The sequence below is a fragment of the Ictidomys tridecemlineatus genome, chromosome 11 (assembly GCF_052094955.1).
Source record: "Ictidomys tridecemlineatus isolate mIctTri1 chromosome 11, mIctTri1.hap1, whole genome shotgun sequence".
In the NCBI taxonomy this organism is placed as follows: domain Eukaryota; kingdom Metazoa; phylum Chordata; class Mammalia; order Rodentia; family Sciuridae; genus Ictidomys; species Ictidomys tridecemlineatus.
The window spans coordinates 37,957,891-37,973,465 of NC_135487.1; the positions used below are offsets into that span (position 1 = coordinate 37,957,891).

At 33.4% G+C, this 15,575-nt stretch overlaps 1 protein-coding gene and 1 non-coding gene across 6 annotated transcripts in view; one reads left to right on the forward strand and one right to left on the reverse strand.

Annotated features, from left to right (window-relative positions):
• The window catches only part of Faf1 (Fas associated factor 1), a 384,137-nt gene that overhangs the window by 269,211 nt on the left and 99,351 nt on the right, over positions 1–15,575 (reverse strand). For all 5 annotated transcript variants that reach the window (XM_078026234.1, XM_078026231.1, XM_078026233.1 and 2 more), the window contains one exon: positions 6,278–6,324. Coding sequence is in view for 4 of the 5 variants with exons in the window: in XM_078026231.1 (XP_077882357.1) it covers positions 6,278–6,324 (47 nt within the window). In the remaining variant the exon portion in view is untranslated. The remainder of the gene's footprint in view (positions 1–6,277; positions 6,325–15,575) is intronic.
• On the forward strand, positions 2,270–2,373 carry LOC120891017 (U6 spliceosomal RNA). Its single transcript, XR_005735456.2, has one exon. It is a non-coding gene; the product is annotated as a U6 spliceosomal RNA (small nuclear RNA).

A 15,575-nucleotide genomic window follows, 5' to 3' on the forward strand; every position in this document is an offset into this window, starting at 1 on the left:
GGAACACACATAAAATTTTTCCTATACATTACCCATTAAAGAAAAGGCTCTCAATAACATAGATAAGAAGACATTGTTGTTTAGTCAGCTTTTTTTTCCCCACTTGCTACTTGTACATTAATGTACAAAGGGATGGAGGTTAGGCATGGGCACAACATGGACTTCCTGGTAATAGATTTTTTTTTTCCAATAAGGGAAGAGGCAATGATCTGTCTTCACTGGGATGGAAGGAAGGAAGGGAGGGAGGGAGGGAGGGATGAGAGGGAGGGAACCATTTTTCTGGATATAAAATTGTATTCTCTGACAGTAATGCTTCGGCTAGTACTACCATTCATAGGTTTGGAAAATATCTTATTCATCTATGGCTTTCAACATAAGCCTGGTTCTAACTAATGAACTCATTTCACAACGAAAGAAGTACAGCACTGAGCTCATTTGTATATGCCATCAGACTTAGCTAACCTAACAAAACAGGCTTACTAGAAACTCCATAAGCAAAACTCAGTATATAAAACAAAGTGACCTCAAAGCTTGGGGCTGCACCTTAATAAAGGATATGGTATATGCTTTATATCAGTGAACTAAAACACCAGGCTATTTCTCCTAGTGCCCAAAAAAAAAATGTGCATAGAAATTAAGTAATAGTTTCTTTCATTATGTTCAATAACTTAACAAAATTTTGCTTCTGCAACTTTGGGCTTCAATGGTTCAGAGATCATAGCACTTAAGGATGTAATGTTTCCAGAATACGTTCACTGAATTAGAACTTTGCAACATTGCTTGGCCATTTTGTACTCTTCATTGCACTGAATCACTCAGCAAAGGAAGGGTTATTGGCTGGCATGATTGGTTTTGATTACAAAGTAAATATTGGGGTTGCTGCAATTCCTGGGTCCAGAGAATCTTTTTTTAGGACATATCCAATAACAAGAATTAATGGAAAATTGTAACTAATAATAAAAAAAAAGATGGTTGCATTGAGGATTATGATTTTCCAAGCACGAAGGTCTGAGTTATCCCCAAAGGTAAAAACTTGACCATTAGAAGGTTGAAGATAGGGTATACAAAATAAATAGTGGAAAAAGAAACTGCAAATATTAACTATGGCCTTGTGACCAGTAACAGAAAAGGGAATTTTGAGGCATAAATGTGCTTGCCCGTGGATGGACATGCATGCCTGCGCACGCACGCCCACACACACTACATAAAACTTTCTTCTTGTGCCTTTTACATCAATCCTACCAACCTTGCACATGTCACTCCTACAGTGGCACTCACTCTGTTTTAGCATCATAATTGATGTTATCTTTTTTTCAACACTTTTTTCACAAGCCTTTTCACATCCTGTAGGACTGCCAGCAAAACCGGACTTCCTTCTCATGTGTCTAAGATCAAGTTTTTAGGGCTTTCCCTCTGGCCTTCAAAGTTCTGTTGACTTCAACCTCTCCCAAACTCTGTCCTTTATTCCTACAGCACTTTCCTTTGTGCCCTGTGTTGCCAGCAAGGACCATTTCAGTTAATCTAAGCTAAAGCTGCTTTTTAGCTTGGAGTTGTAGCCTTGACTTCGGTCCCCCAACAGGCCTCACTCAACCCAGCATACCCATCTCAGGGAATACTGAAGCTATGAATCTGAAACAACCCTTGGTCTCTCCTCTTCATCAACTAGCAAAAACTACCTTCATTTGAGCATAGTAATTCAGCTGTTTTCTGCAATCATTTCATTTGTGTTGTCTCAGCATCAGCTTTTTGCTCTTTCAACTCTCTCCATATCTTTGTAACTGATTCCCTATATGAAATTCTGTTGAAATCACTAGGGTGTTTGTTATTATTCCTTTACTAAGATCTAACTCTCAGAGGTAGTATAATATTTTTAATCACAGCAGACTATCTTGTATACTTGTCAGCCATAACATTTTTGTTGTTATTGTTTTATTTGAGACAAAGTCTCCCTAAGATGACAAACCTGGCCTAGAACTTTCGATCTTCCTGTCTCAGTCTCCCTGGGAAGCTGGGATTACAGATACACACCACCAGGCCTGGCTACAAAGTTGTGTTTTTTAAAGTTATCATTTGGAAATTTTCTTATTAATTATAATTCCTTTATTTCAGGTTCACTCAAAAAATAATGAATTTAAAATTTGGAGAGTTTTTAAATGACATCCAAACTTTAAAAATAATATTCAATTTTTTGTTAATAAAAATGACAATCCTATAATTTCACTTCCTCATTATTCTTACTAATCAATAATTTTAAAAAGGATTGTGGTAGGTGCATGCTTTGACAGCACATTCACTATAATTGGAACAATACAGAGATCAGCATGACCCCTATGCAAGAACAACATGCAAATTCGTGAATCATTTTTTTTTTCCCTCATTTGTCCACTCAAGTTGAACTATGTTCAGTAACTTTACTACTGGACACTTTGTCACCCCTCTTACCACCCATTAAGGATACCTGGGCTTTGTATTCTTCTCCCATTTGGTACTAGAAATGGAACCCAGGCTTTGTGCATACTAAGAACTTCACCATTGATTTACATCACCAGTCTATCTCATGTTTGTATTCTCTATATATCATCTACCCTTCTGCTTTTTTGCCATATCCTAACACAGTATGAGGTCCTTGCCAGATATAGTACCCAATCTTGAATTTCCAACCTCCAGAACCATGAGCTAAATGAACTATATCTTCTTTTTTTGTTTGTGTTTTTTAAAAGACAATGGTAAGCAAGTTCTATGGAGAAATCTAATTTAGAGCTAACCTTCAATCCTCTACATGCAGGCCCTTGGAAGGCAGTAAATTAAAGCAAAGTAAACAGGAACACTATGCTGGTTTATTATTTCAATTTTTAAAAATGCTATTCCATGGCAACAACTTTGAGTACCTTACACACACTCTGTTTCAGAGATAAGCTTATGAATTGAATTGTTGGATTTTTAAAATGGGCACTTTTATAAATGAGAAAACCTGCATTTATATATTCTAAAGGCATAATGGTCAAGGTTGAAAATAAACCCTATCTTCTCTATGTGCCTTTAATATATTAAACAATGGATAAACATACTATACACCTGTCTGGGTCATCACATAAATGACAAATACCTCCCTTAGTAAATGACTAAAATCCCATTATTAATTTGGGAAGTGTTTTTTCTTTGTTTTGGTGATGGTGGTACTGAGTTTGTTCTTATGACTGTATATGTTACACACATTATAAGTATATTTTGTTGGAATATAAGTATATTGTCTAAAGAAAGAAATCTTGAAGGAAGAGCCAAGAACACTTGCTTACATCTTAACTCCATCATCATCATGTTCTATCTTCTGGATCATATGCTTCAATGTCTGTCTGCCTATAAAATTAGGGATAATAATGTCTATCTTTATTAGCTTACAACTAAAATAAAAATTGTAAGAACAAAGTTGTTTTTTTAAAAAAAGTTGTGAGACAAAGACACTACATATATGTATTGAATTTCTATTTTTTTATCCATAGGAAAAAATCTTAAAACAAAAGTTGTGACATGCCTTTCTTATGAATGTTCAAGAAGGGAGACAGTATAGAAGAAAAGGCATGGCTTTTAAAAAGAGAAACTCAAGACTATATTTACAATGTTCTACTATATTTGTGACATTGTGAAAACCCATGTAAACTTGGAGAGTTTTTGCAGCTGTGGAACAATCACAATTGGATGAGGAAAAAATATGTCAGTTGCCTAGTAAAGTACCTTCAGCATTCAAAAAATGTTAGTTTCTTTTCCCTAAACTTAGGGGTACATTAAAAATCACAGATACACTTTTGAATTTACATAAAAATCTTACTTCAAAAAAAGCAATAAAGCATAAGGATTCCTCCCCAACAAAAATACACACACACACACAAATTAATTTTTTAAAACCTCCTTTAGGTTGTTTATAATTAATACATTGGGGGGTAGGTAACTAGATAGCTGTTGGCTGGCCTTGAACTTGTGATCCTCCTGTCTCAGCCTCACAATCCACTGGGATTACGGGCATGTAACTTCCAGACTTGGCCTACTTAATATAATTTTTTTATAACTAAATTCTGTTAAAAAATTTTAAACTAAATACCATTTCTGTGAGTATTTAATTCCTTCTATCAAAAAGTTCAATATGTCATAAGAACACTGAATAATAGAGCTATTTCCATAAACTATGGAATCTGTTAAGGCATGAACTGACAAATTAGAGTCAACTGTATACACACACTATATTCAACTTTATTAAAAAATCAAACATACAAAACAACGGTTCTTTTAAGTCCCTTCATGTACAATTTCTAGCATTGTATCTTCTGCTTTCTGTGTTAAACCTATGAAAAAACAAGGAGCCCTGTTTCATTTTTCTTCTGCTCAGTGAACACACAAGAGGAACTTTTATTTATGTCAAATCCACAGTGATTTCAAAAAAGAAAACAATAAGGAAATAGTTGAAAAAAAAACATACAAGATTCAGGTGACTTTCTTATACAGACATTAAGATTCATTCCTTTAATTTGAAAGAAGCAAACAAAATCCAATCTGATCAAATTTAAACCCCAAATATTATAGAAACTTTATTAGAAAACGATTCAGTTCTGAATTTCTAGTCAAAAAATATATTAGGTAAAAGTATCTTCTGTAACAAGAGAGTCAAAATGCTTCCAGGGTAAAGGGAATTTCTACATTCAATCATAGCAAATGCTATCAATTTTAAAATATATCCAGTTTGTACTCAGAAACTAGTAGTCAAACCCATAAGGGCTTACCACAACAAACAGTGTGGCACACAAAAGCATGGTAATTAACACTTATGAATGAAACTGGAGTCGTATTTAGCAGTCTAAACTTTCTACCCCAATAAATTAAAAACTGAGCATGAAAGATGTTTCTGTAATCATCTGGTTTGCTTTCTAGACAAGGCTTCAATAGAATTGAATTGCTTTTGAAAACACACACACACACACACACACACACACACACACACACACACACATAAATGGCTGGTACAGATTTTGGAAGCCAGCCACATTTACTCTGGATAAAACTCTGACAATTTTTTAAAAGGGCATAGGGGAACAGGCTTCGCCTAGAACCATTCATTAATCATTAAGGGTGATACAGGTACCAAGAGAATTTGCTTTCATCCTAAGTATACTGTTTCCTACAAAATGTAGCACATTTTGCAATTCAGGGCAAAATTTTTTTGAAGTTGTTGCAAGAGCACTTTTATTCGTCTCCAAAACAACTTTATTCCTAGTCCACTGTTTTCTATTTGCCTCATATGTACTTAGTAGAGCATGCTTCAGTGATTTAGCAATCCCAGCCACCAAAACACAGCCAAAGTTTGAATTGAGAAGGGTAGGCAGGGGTGGGAGGAGATCAAATAATTACACTACACTTGGAAGGGGGAATGGTTTTACCTTCTATAACTTTTTAGTTTATTCTTTTTATTAATTTTTTTTATTTCTAGTTGTAGGTGGACATAATCCCTACATTTTATTTATTTATATGTGGTACTGAGAATCAAACCCAGTGCCCCACACATAGTAAGCACCAGGTATTTTTAACTTAATGTTTTAACTATTATGGTTCTCTTGGCCTCATCTTACAATTTTACCTTTTGACTAAGAATCAAAATCAACAAAACCAGTCCACATGTTAACATTGTATATTTCAGAAAAAAACAGTTCAGTGTTCTGTAAAGTTTCATTATTAAGAATTTACTCAAATTGTTGAATGCTATCATATGATTTAGAAACCGAAATGGGGAGTGGGGATTATAGTCATCTTGGAGATAAAGGCTGAATAGTTAACATGATGACAAACATACTCTGAACCATATTTCATTTTCTCAGTGCCAATCAACGCTTTAAAGAATTCGGTTCCTTCCATCCTATAAAACAAGAGATGACCTTTAAAAGTTTTCTTAATAATAAACTAAACAACCTTAAAAGATGATGCTACCCAATACAAAAAAATATTATACAGTTAAAAGTTGGAGAGTTTATGGACTTAATAAACAAAAAAAAAAGTCTGAAAGAACAATGAACTTTCACACCAAAAATCAAATCCTCTATTAAAAAGAAACAAAGAGGGCTGATTTTGTGGCAGTGGTACAGTGCTTGCCTGGCACACGTGAGGCACTGGGTTTGATTCTCAGCACCACATAAAAACAAAATAAGGATATTGTGTCCATATACAACTAAATATATATTTTTTTTTAATTGAAACAAAAAATCAACAACTTTCTATTTTACACTTTACAACATACCTTTGTAGAATGCCATTTTCCTGGGGTATTACACCATTGATAGCTGCCTGCAAACAAGAAACAGAGAAGGCCATTAAAAAAAACAAAAACAGATAACTGTACAAGGGGGATAGGGAACACTGTAAAGGGGAAGTATAGTTTGAAATATGTATAAGAGCAAAATAATTCCTTAATGATATGAAATATAAAATTCTCTTCCTCTCTTTCTCTCTCTTTGGGGGGTGAGGAGGTTACAGACAATTGAACACAGGGATGCTCTACCACTGAGCTACACTCCCGTTCTTTTTGTTTATTTAGTTTTTCTTTTTCTTTCTTTTTTAAATGTGGTGCTGGGGATCAAACCCAGTGCCTCACGGGTAGTAGGGAAGCACTCTACCACTTAGCCACAACCTCTATACCCTAGTCCTTTTTATCTTGTATTTTGAGATAGGGTTTTTCACAAATTGCTGAGGATGACCTGGAACTTTCGATCTCCCTGCTTTAGCCTCTCCCTGCTTTAGCCTCTCAAGTTACTGTGATTATAGGAATGCGCCAGGCACCAAAACATTAAATGTTTCTCTACTACTTGATACTAAAACTATATTTTAGAAAATTTTTTAAAGACCTATGCATTTGGCACAGAAATTCTCATTTAAGCAAAACATCCATAAAAACAATGCATAAGGATGTCAGAACAAGTAAAATCAATATCTTAAACTAATCTTTTTAACATTATTTCTTTCATCAGATTGAGAGGTTCAACAGTCACAAATGAAAATCTCAATGAGAATGCAAAAATTAGTGAAGAATTGAATTCATTCTTTGATATAATAATCATTATTCTTAATGAAAATAACATTGATAAAGGAAAGAATGTACAGGTAAAAGTTATTTGATAAACCTAACATGACTATAATATAAGGTAACAAAAGAAAGCAGTATTATAGGAGATGTTTCCTTATAAAAATATTTCTGACACTGTTTTCTTAACTAGTAAGTTCCCAAGTAGTAAGCACAGCACAGGTATGAAATGACATAAATGTTTTTGAGGGCTACTAAGCAGGCAAGCTGTCCCATCCAGGACTATGGGCAGCTCTCTACAGGGTAAGCGATATTCTCTGGGGAAAACAACAACAGAAAAAAACAAAATCACAACCTTTCCATCTTTGCTTTTCTACCATACCAATTTCTTCTTTCCTTCCCTTGCCCATTCACAAAAAAAAAAAAAAAAAAAAAGATGAAAATTAAACACAAACACATGAACAACTAAGACTTCAATGTTTAATCAGCTCCCTGGAAACCAAGTGCCAAAAGGAGTTCATGTATTCTGAAAAACATTAATTTACATATTTGCCAGAGTGGAGTTAATTTTACAGTGGTGAACTGCTGAATGGAGATAGATAAAGCAAAGGGTAAGATACTTGCTATAAATTTTGAGAGTTGTAAAGTTCTACTGGTAAAAAAAAAAGAAAGAAAGAAAGAAAGCCACAGGTTAATACAGCAGAGGACACACAGACATCTAAAAACTGACAAGTCTGGAAAATTGACTTTTTCAATTAAGTCAAGCAAATGGTAAAATTGGTTTTCAAGATCCCAGATTCAACAGAAGCATCTTTTCCTAGTGACAGGTCAATTATCCCCCTTGTTGAAAGCAAAGTTTCTAAATACAAATATCTCACAAATATTAAATAACATAAAATGTTTAAGAAAATACTCTCCAATGTTGGAAAAGAACTGAAATATTAGAGCTTAGTAAGATTTTGGTTCACATTTTCACTAGGGAATGCCACCGTATAATGGAAAAAAATATTAAGGGTTGAGAAAATGCAAACTTTGGATCTAGTCTCTCATATCGTCAAAGATTTGATCAGACACTTCTCAAAAGAATATAAATGGCTGATAAACATATAGAGAGATGTTCAAAGTAAATAGTCATCAGGCAAATACAAATTAAAAATCAAGATAAGATTTAATCACACACTCAAATGGTTAAAATTAAACCAGAAAATACAAGTTTTGACATTAATGTCAAGCAACAGGAAGTCTTATATAGTATAAAGCAACTTTTCAAAACTGTTTTGACAGTTGTTATAAACGAATAAAGGAAAATATATGCCTAGCAATTCTACGCTTGAATATTCATCCAAAATGAAAATATATGCCCTAAAAACTTGTATACTAATATTCATGGCTGCTTTATTCACAATACCCAATGCTCAACAGCAGGCAAATGTTTTGGGTATACCACATTGTATGGGTACACTAGCATACTATCCAGCAATGAAAACACACTACAGATACATTCAACTATATGCATGCATCTCAGAAACATGCTAAATGAAAAAAGTTAGATGTAAGGGTAAATACCAAAGCCAGGCACAGTGGTGCATGCCTATAACTACAGTAGCTCAGAAGGTTGAGGCAGGGAGATCTTGAGTTCAAAGCCAGCCTCTGCAACTCAGTGAGGCCCTAAGCAAACTCAGTGAGACCCTGTCTCTAAATAAAATACAAAAAAAGGGCTGGGGATGTGGCTTAATGGTTAAGCATCCCTGGGTTCAATCCCTGGTACCAAATGGGGGGCAAGGGAGAAGCAAAGCAAATACTAGTTCAATAACAAATAATAAAAAAAAATTGACCCAATTCAAAACAAAAGTGCAAAGAATTTGAACAGATATTTCTCCAGAGAATATATAGGAAAGGTTAACAAATACATGTGATGTTCAACATAACTGATCATTAGAGTAATGCAAGTTAAAACGACAATGAGTGGGGCTAGGGTCATAGCTCAGTGGTAGAGTGGTTGCCTAGCACATGTGAGGCACTGGGTTCGATCCTCAGCACCATATAAAAATTAAATAAATAAAATAAAGGTATTATGTACATCTACAACTTTAAAAAATTAAAAAAGAAATGGGTCTTTAAAAAAACTACAATGAGATATCATTTCACACTCATTAGGAGGATTACTATTTTAAAAAAACACAAAGAAAGCTAAGTATTGGCAAGGATATAGAGAAATCAGAACCTTTATGCACTGCTGATAGGAATATAAAATGGTGTATCTACTGTGGAAAACAGAATGTCAGTTCCTGGGAAAATTGATACATCAATTATACTTTTGGATATATATCCAAAGAACTGAAAGCAGGATCTTTACAAGATATTTGTACCCATGTTCATAGAAGCATTATTCACAATACTAAAATGTGGAAGCAATCCAGGTGTCCATCAACAGGTATGGATAAGCAAAAGTACTATAAACTTACAATGGCACATTTTCCGGGTAAAAAGGAAGGAAATTATAACACATGCTACAGTGAGGATTAGCCCTGAGGTTACAATGGTAAATGAACTAATCCTATAGCACAAAAAGACAAATACTATATGTTTCCACTCACATAAGGTAGTTTCAGTAGTCAAAATCATAGAGATGAAAAGTAGAATGGTGGCTGCTAAGGGACGGGGGAAGGAGGTAAAGGGTAATTATTGTTTAATGAGTACTGAATTTCAGTTTTACAAGAGAGAAGAGTTACAGGGATGGATGGAGGTAATAACTACACAACATTACGAAATGTAATTGTTAATGTGGTAAATTTTATTTTATACATATTTTACCAAAATAAAAAATAACATATTTTTTAAACAAATAGAGATTGATTGCTGGTGGAGACAGGGTATCTAGTCAGGGATGAAATATTTCAAAATTAGATTATGGTGATGACTACACAGCCTTATGAAGATAACGAAAAAACACTAATTTGTACACTTTCAATGGGTGAGTTAATTGCATGTTGTATGAACTATATATCTCCATATCCCAAGAGAGATATAAAAAGGAATTATAAGATATTTTATCTCCAATTCAAAAATATTTTCAGCTTACATACTCTTCAATAAATAACAAAGGGCTCACAAAAGAACAAATATTTTATGTATATGAAACTCTTAAAAAAGGACAAATCTAATCTACAATTATATAATGCAGAAAAGGATTGTCTAGGTTAGGTAGCAAATGATGGGCAGGCAAGTAAGAGAATTTAGGAATAAGGATTGTGGTGGTGTTTACATTGGTACAAACATCTGTCAAAAATCATCAACTTTTACACTTAGAATAGGTTAATTTTATTGTACTTAAATTATACTTCAATAGTTAATTTTTAAAAAAGAGCCACAAAGATATCTCAACTATACTACAATGACTAAAATTAAAAAGACTAAAAATACCAAGTGATGGCAAGGATATAGAACAACTGGAATTCTCATGCATTGCTGATGGGAATGTAAAATAGTGAACTACTCTGGAAACAGTAGTTTTTTGCTTGTTTATTATTGTCGTTTTTTGGGGTGGAGGGTAAGTAAGTCTCCCTATGTTTCCAAGGCTGGTGGGGAGCTCCTGGGCTCAAGCAATTCTTCCACTTCAACCTCCCAAGCAGCTGGGCCTATCAGCATGTACTACTGCACCCAGCTGTTTGGCAATTTTACATAAAGTTAAACATACACTTACCATACAATTCCACAATTTCAGCTTAGGAATTTACCCAAGAGAAATAAAAACATATATCTGACATGTATAAATATTTATAGCAGACTTATCCATAACAGCAAAACATAGAACCAAACTGCCTATAAGTCAATGAATAGATTGTGGTATATTCTCACAAATGAATATTACTCAGTAATAAAAAAAAAGAACTTGCAACAATATGGATGAATCTTGTATACATTATGCTGACTGAACAATGCAGGGCATAAAAGAGTGTATACTCTATGATTCCCTTTATGTATAAAGTTGTAGAACAGACAAACCACTAATCCATAGTACCGAAATTTAGATCAATAGTTACTTGATATAGTGTTGTGATTATTAAGTAGAAAAAGAAAAAAAGATGTCTGACACAAGGAAATATTGATGGGGATGGGCAGTTGAATACTAATGTATACAACTGCCAAAATTCATAGAAATGTATACCATTATATCATGTATTTTACTGTCTATAAATCAATTATTAACAAAATTTGAGTTAACCAAAAAATTACAAATATTGTAACTCCACTTTAATTCATAGTTTCACAGAAAGGTAGAAAAATGCAATCTCAGATGCAAGTGAGACTCCATTAGTTATTAAAAGAACCCATCAGGGTTTCTTACCTATCTGGCATCCTTTTTCTCTCTTCTTTTGATAGAAACCCTCCTTTTGCCTTTAGGCAACTACTCCATTCCATATTATATTATAATTGTTTATCATGATGAGTCAACATCTAGATCAATTAGACTCTCTGTTAGTGTGTATCTTACATAAATGAACACTGGTTGAAGCTGTGTCCTCACAACAGTATTCAAGAGATACTTTTTTGAGTTTCTAATGGAAAAACTCTGTTTACTAACCTACTCAAGGCCTGATTTTTCAAATTCTCTTTCAAATCTGTGAGCATCTTGGCATTCTTCCAATAACTTCTGTTTCTATCTTTTCATTCCCTTTACATTCAAACAACGATAACCTGAGATTAGAAAAGGCTACATGACAAGTCCAATATAATTCATACCAGAGGCTAGTAATTGTTTTAGACTTTGATTTATCATAGCATTATAATTAGCTATTACTAGCAACCTCCTCAGAAATTACAGATTTCAGATCAATGAAACTAAATACATAAAACATACTTCAAAAGTAAAGTTTTTAAATAATTAGAAAACATAAATTTTAAATTTTATGAAAAATTAAACATATTTTCATTATTTCTTTAATGATGGACATTATTAGCAGCTAGAATTAAAAGTACAGACAACTATATATTCTCTGTTTGGAAAGCCTGTGGAATGGGATAATTTATTATTATTATTACAATATTAGCTTTGTTTTGTCAACCGTACTTCTCTAGAAAATATTTGAAGTACAGAAAAATGCTTTATAAATTAGTACACTTTTTCTCAATTTCAAATTATTTAGATAGACAATATTTTCAAAATACCTATGTAATTAGATCAGTGGTTACCTGATATTGTATTGATTACTGAGCAGAAAAAGAAAATACCTATGTAATAGGTATTTTGAAAGTACTAGTATTTTAGCATTCACAACTATAATCATACCATCAAGTAAATTCTTCTAATACAACATTCCTTCCTCCATTTATAATGATCCCCTATATACAATATTCTTTCTCTTTTCCACAATCTCCACTAATTCACATTCATTCATTCTTTTATTCATTGATCACCTGATATAATCAAGGCAGTGTTTATGACAGGACCATGTTTAAGACATGGTCCTTCCTCAACAGATATTTACAGGAAAAACTCTGTTGGCAATGCAATGTGACAACAGTATTGTATCACAAAGGAAGGAATTCCCACTGTTGTCAAATCAAGCTCAAGTCCTAGATCTGAAACATTTCCTTCAAGAAAATTTCAATAACTCAGAACTTTTTCTTAATTATTTTCCTATTATCTTAATTTATTATCATTTATTCATATTATTCATTCATTCAAATATTTCATTCATCCATTCTACATTCAATCAATCCAACAAAATATTTTAAAATCACCAACCTAGAACTGTTTTGGGTACTGATATAACAGTTGTGAACAAGATAGGACTGCACAGCTAGAAACAAAAGGAATTGAAAACCAAGATCCCATTTACCAAAAATAAAATGTAAGAAAGTTGTTTATGTGACAGTCACCTACATCCCTTCCCCAAGTTCTTTGCCCCTTCCTAAGTAACAATAATTTGACTTGGCTCAGTATCACCTAAAGGCTCACTCACCTCTCTTTGGCTCACTGAATAACCCTTGCCTTATTGTCTAGTCTCTGGGTATGAGACAAAGAAACAGAAAATATCAACTAATCTGCCTTTTATAGATAAAATTTCAAGTTATAACCAAAATGCAATGGAAATATCTGAGGATAAAAGTTTTAAAGATTTATAGAGGGTAGACATCTAATATAATTCAAGGGAGACTTCTGGATCTCAAGCAAAACTATTAAGCCATCTCTGCTTTATAATACAAGCAGCAGCAGAAGGAAGACATTTCTCCTTGTTACTAGCAATACTGAATATAGGTGCCCTTGTTTACAGGGTAATGTACATTTCAAAATTAATTTAATTCTAGAAACTAGGTTACAATTACTTTATGCAAAAAAAAACTGTGCTGGATATTGTGGATAATACACAGACAAAACCACCCTACACCTTGGGAAACTAGGAGGAATAATAGGATAAGTAAACAAAATCTAAAATATTTACCAGAATACAGAAAGTGTCTCTATTTCAATAAAGGACGACTTAATTGTTGAATTTGGCTGGATAATAAAAACTCTGTTATCTTTTCACTACTATTTTCTCATCCCTTTTTCTATTCATTATCAAATTCTGATTGCTAAAATTTAACAAAAGACATCCAGAATCTGATCACATCTCACAGTCTCCACAGCGACCATGTAGGTACACGTCTCCATGCTCTCTCCTGCATTACTGGAATAGGCTCCTAACTGATTTCCTTGCTTTGCCCTTGCTCACCTTCTGTCTACTCTCATCACAGTGGCCACAGGGAACCTATTAAATTTTTTTTTTTTTAAAGAGAGAGTGAGAGAGACACAGAGAGAGACAGAAAGAGAGAATTTTAATATTTATTTTTTTTAGTTTTCGGCGGACACAACATCTTTGTTGGTATGTGGTGCTGAGGATCGAACCCGGGCCGCACGCATGCCAGGCGAGCGCGCTACCGCTTGAGCCACATCCCCAGCCCCCTATTAAAATTTAAGTTGGATCATGTCAAACCTCTGATCAAAATCTTCCACTGAACTTTACTCTGAGAAACAGACAACTTCCTTAGGGTGCCTTACCCATCCTTCACTTCTGTGATCACTAACTTCACTTCCTCCTCCTTTCCTGAGCTATACTTGTCTCCTACTGTTCCTGGAAAATACCAGACCTGAATGCCCACTTAATGGTCTTGGGGTTATTATCCCCCCTGACTGAAAAGTTCCTGCCCTCAGATACATGCCTCCCTTATTCACCTCCTCTATGGTTTTATTCAAATGTCACCTATTTAATGTTTCTTTAAAAAAAATGTTTTCTATCCTGCTTTCAAGAAAACAAACTTTCTACTCTTCTCTGCTTCAAATTTTTTTCTTTAGGAATTGTCACTTCATGACATGCTATATAATTTTACTTATTTGTATAACTTATTGCCTGTTCATGAAAATTTAAGCCTTAACAAGACAGGAATTTTTACCTATTTAGGTTCACTGCTATATTTGAGAGCTTTGCTTATAATATATGCTCAATGAAGGTTTGTTGCTGAATTTCTAAATATGTTATATGAATTGAACTTCATTATTAAATATCTTTTGGACTTTAAGAGTGAATGTAGAGGAAAGTGAACAACTATTACGTGTAAGGTATTGTGTATAATAATTACACATCATTTAATCCTCACATTATAAAGCAAACATGTTATAAATGAGAAAGGTGATATTGTGAGAGATTGATTCATCCAAGATTATACACAGTGGCAGAGCTACCATTTAAACTCAGGTCCCTCTAACTTCAAAAGTCCTGTTCTTTTCATTACAAAGCAATTTGGGGAGTTTATTTCTTGACAAAAACATGGAAAAAAAGAAGGTGCACTGAGTGAAAAGGGGGTGTACTACAGGTTTTAAATAAATACAGTGTAAATTTCTGTAATGCACTAGCAATATTAATATTTACTAAAGTTCCTTGGCTACTAAGTCTATTTTAAAACAAAAAACAACAAAAAAAGGTATTACTTAATACAAAAAAAACTGATATATGTTATAACTTTTATAATAATCATATTATGACAAAAGAGGGAAAAATTAAACAAAGGCAAGGAAAAAAGACTAAGATAAATACAAACCAAAAAATAGTATTTTTAATCAATATATTTAATAACATTACGTGTAAATAGGCTAAATGTTCCAAAGATTGTCAGCATAAACTAAAAAAAAAGAAAAAAATTTCTGATGACATACCTTAAAAGATAAAATCCTAAAAATATTTAAAGTGGTTTTTAAAACTAGATATAAGAAGAAATACTATGAAAACACTAAATCAAAGGGTTAGTATATGTGTACTAATACTAGACAAATTAGAATATATAGGTAATAGAGCTTTTCCATAGTAATAAAAGGGTCAGTCTACCAGGAATATATATCATTTCTAAATTTGTAGATCCCTAAAATATAGAGTGCAAACTGAATTAAAGGAAAAACAAAATTTAAAAAAAAAAAAAAAAGGCCAGGCACAGTGACACACACCTGTAATCCCAGCAGTTTAGGAGGCTGAGCCAGGAA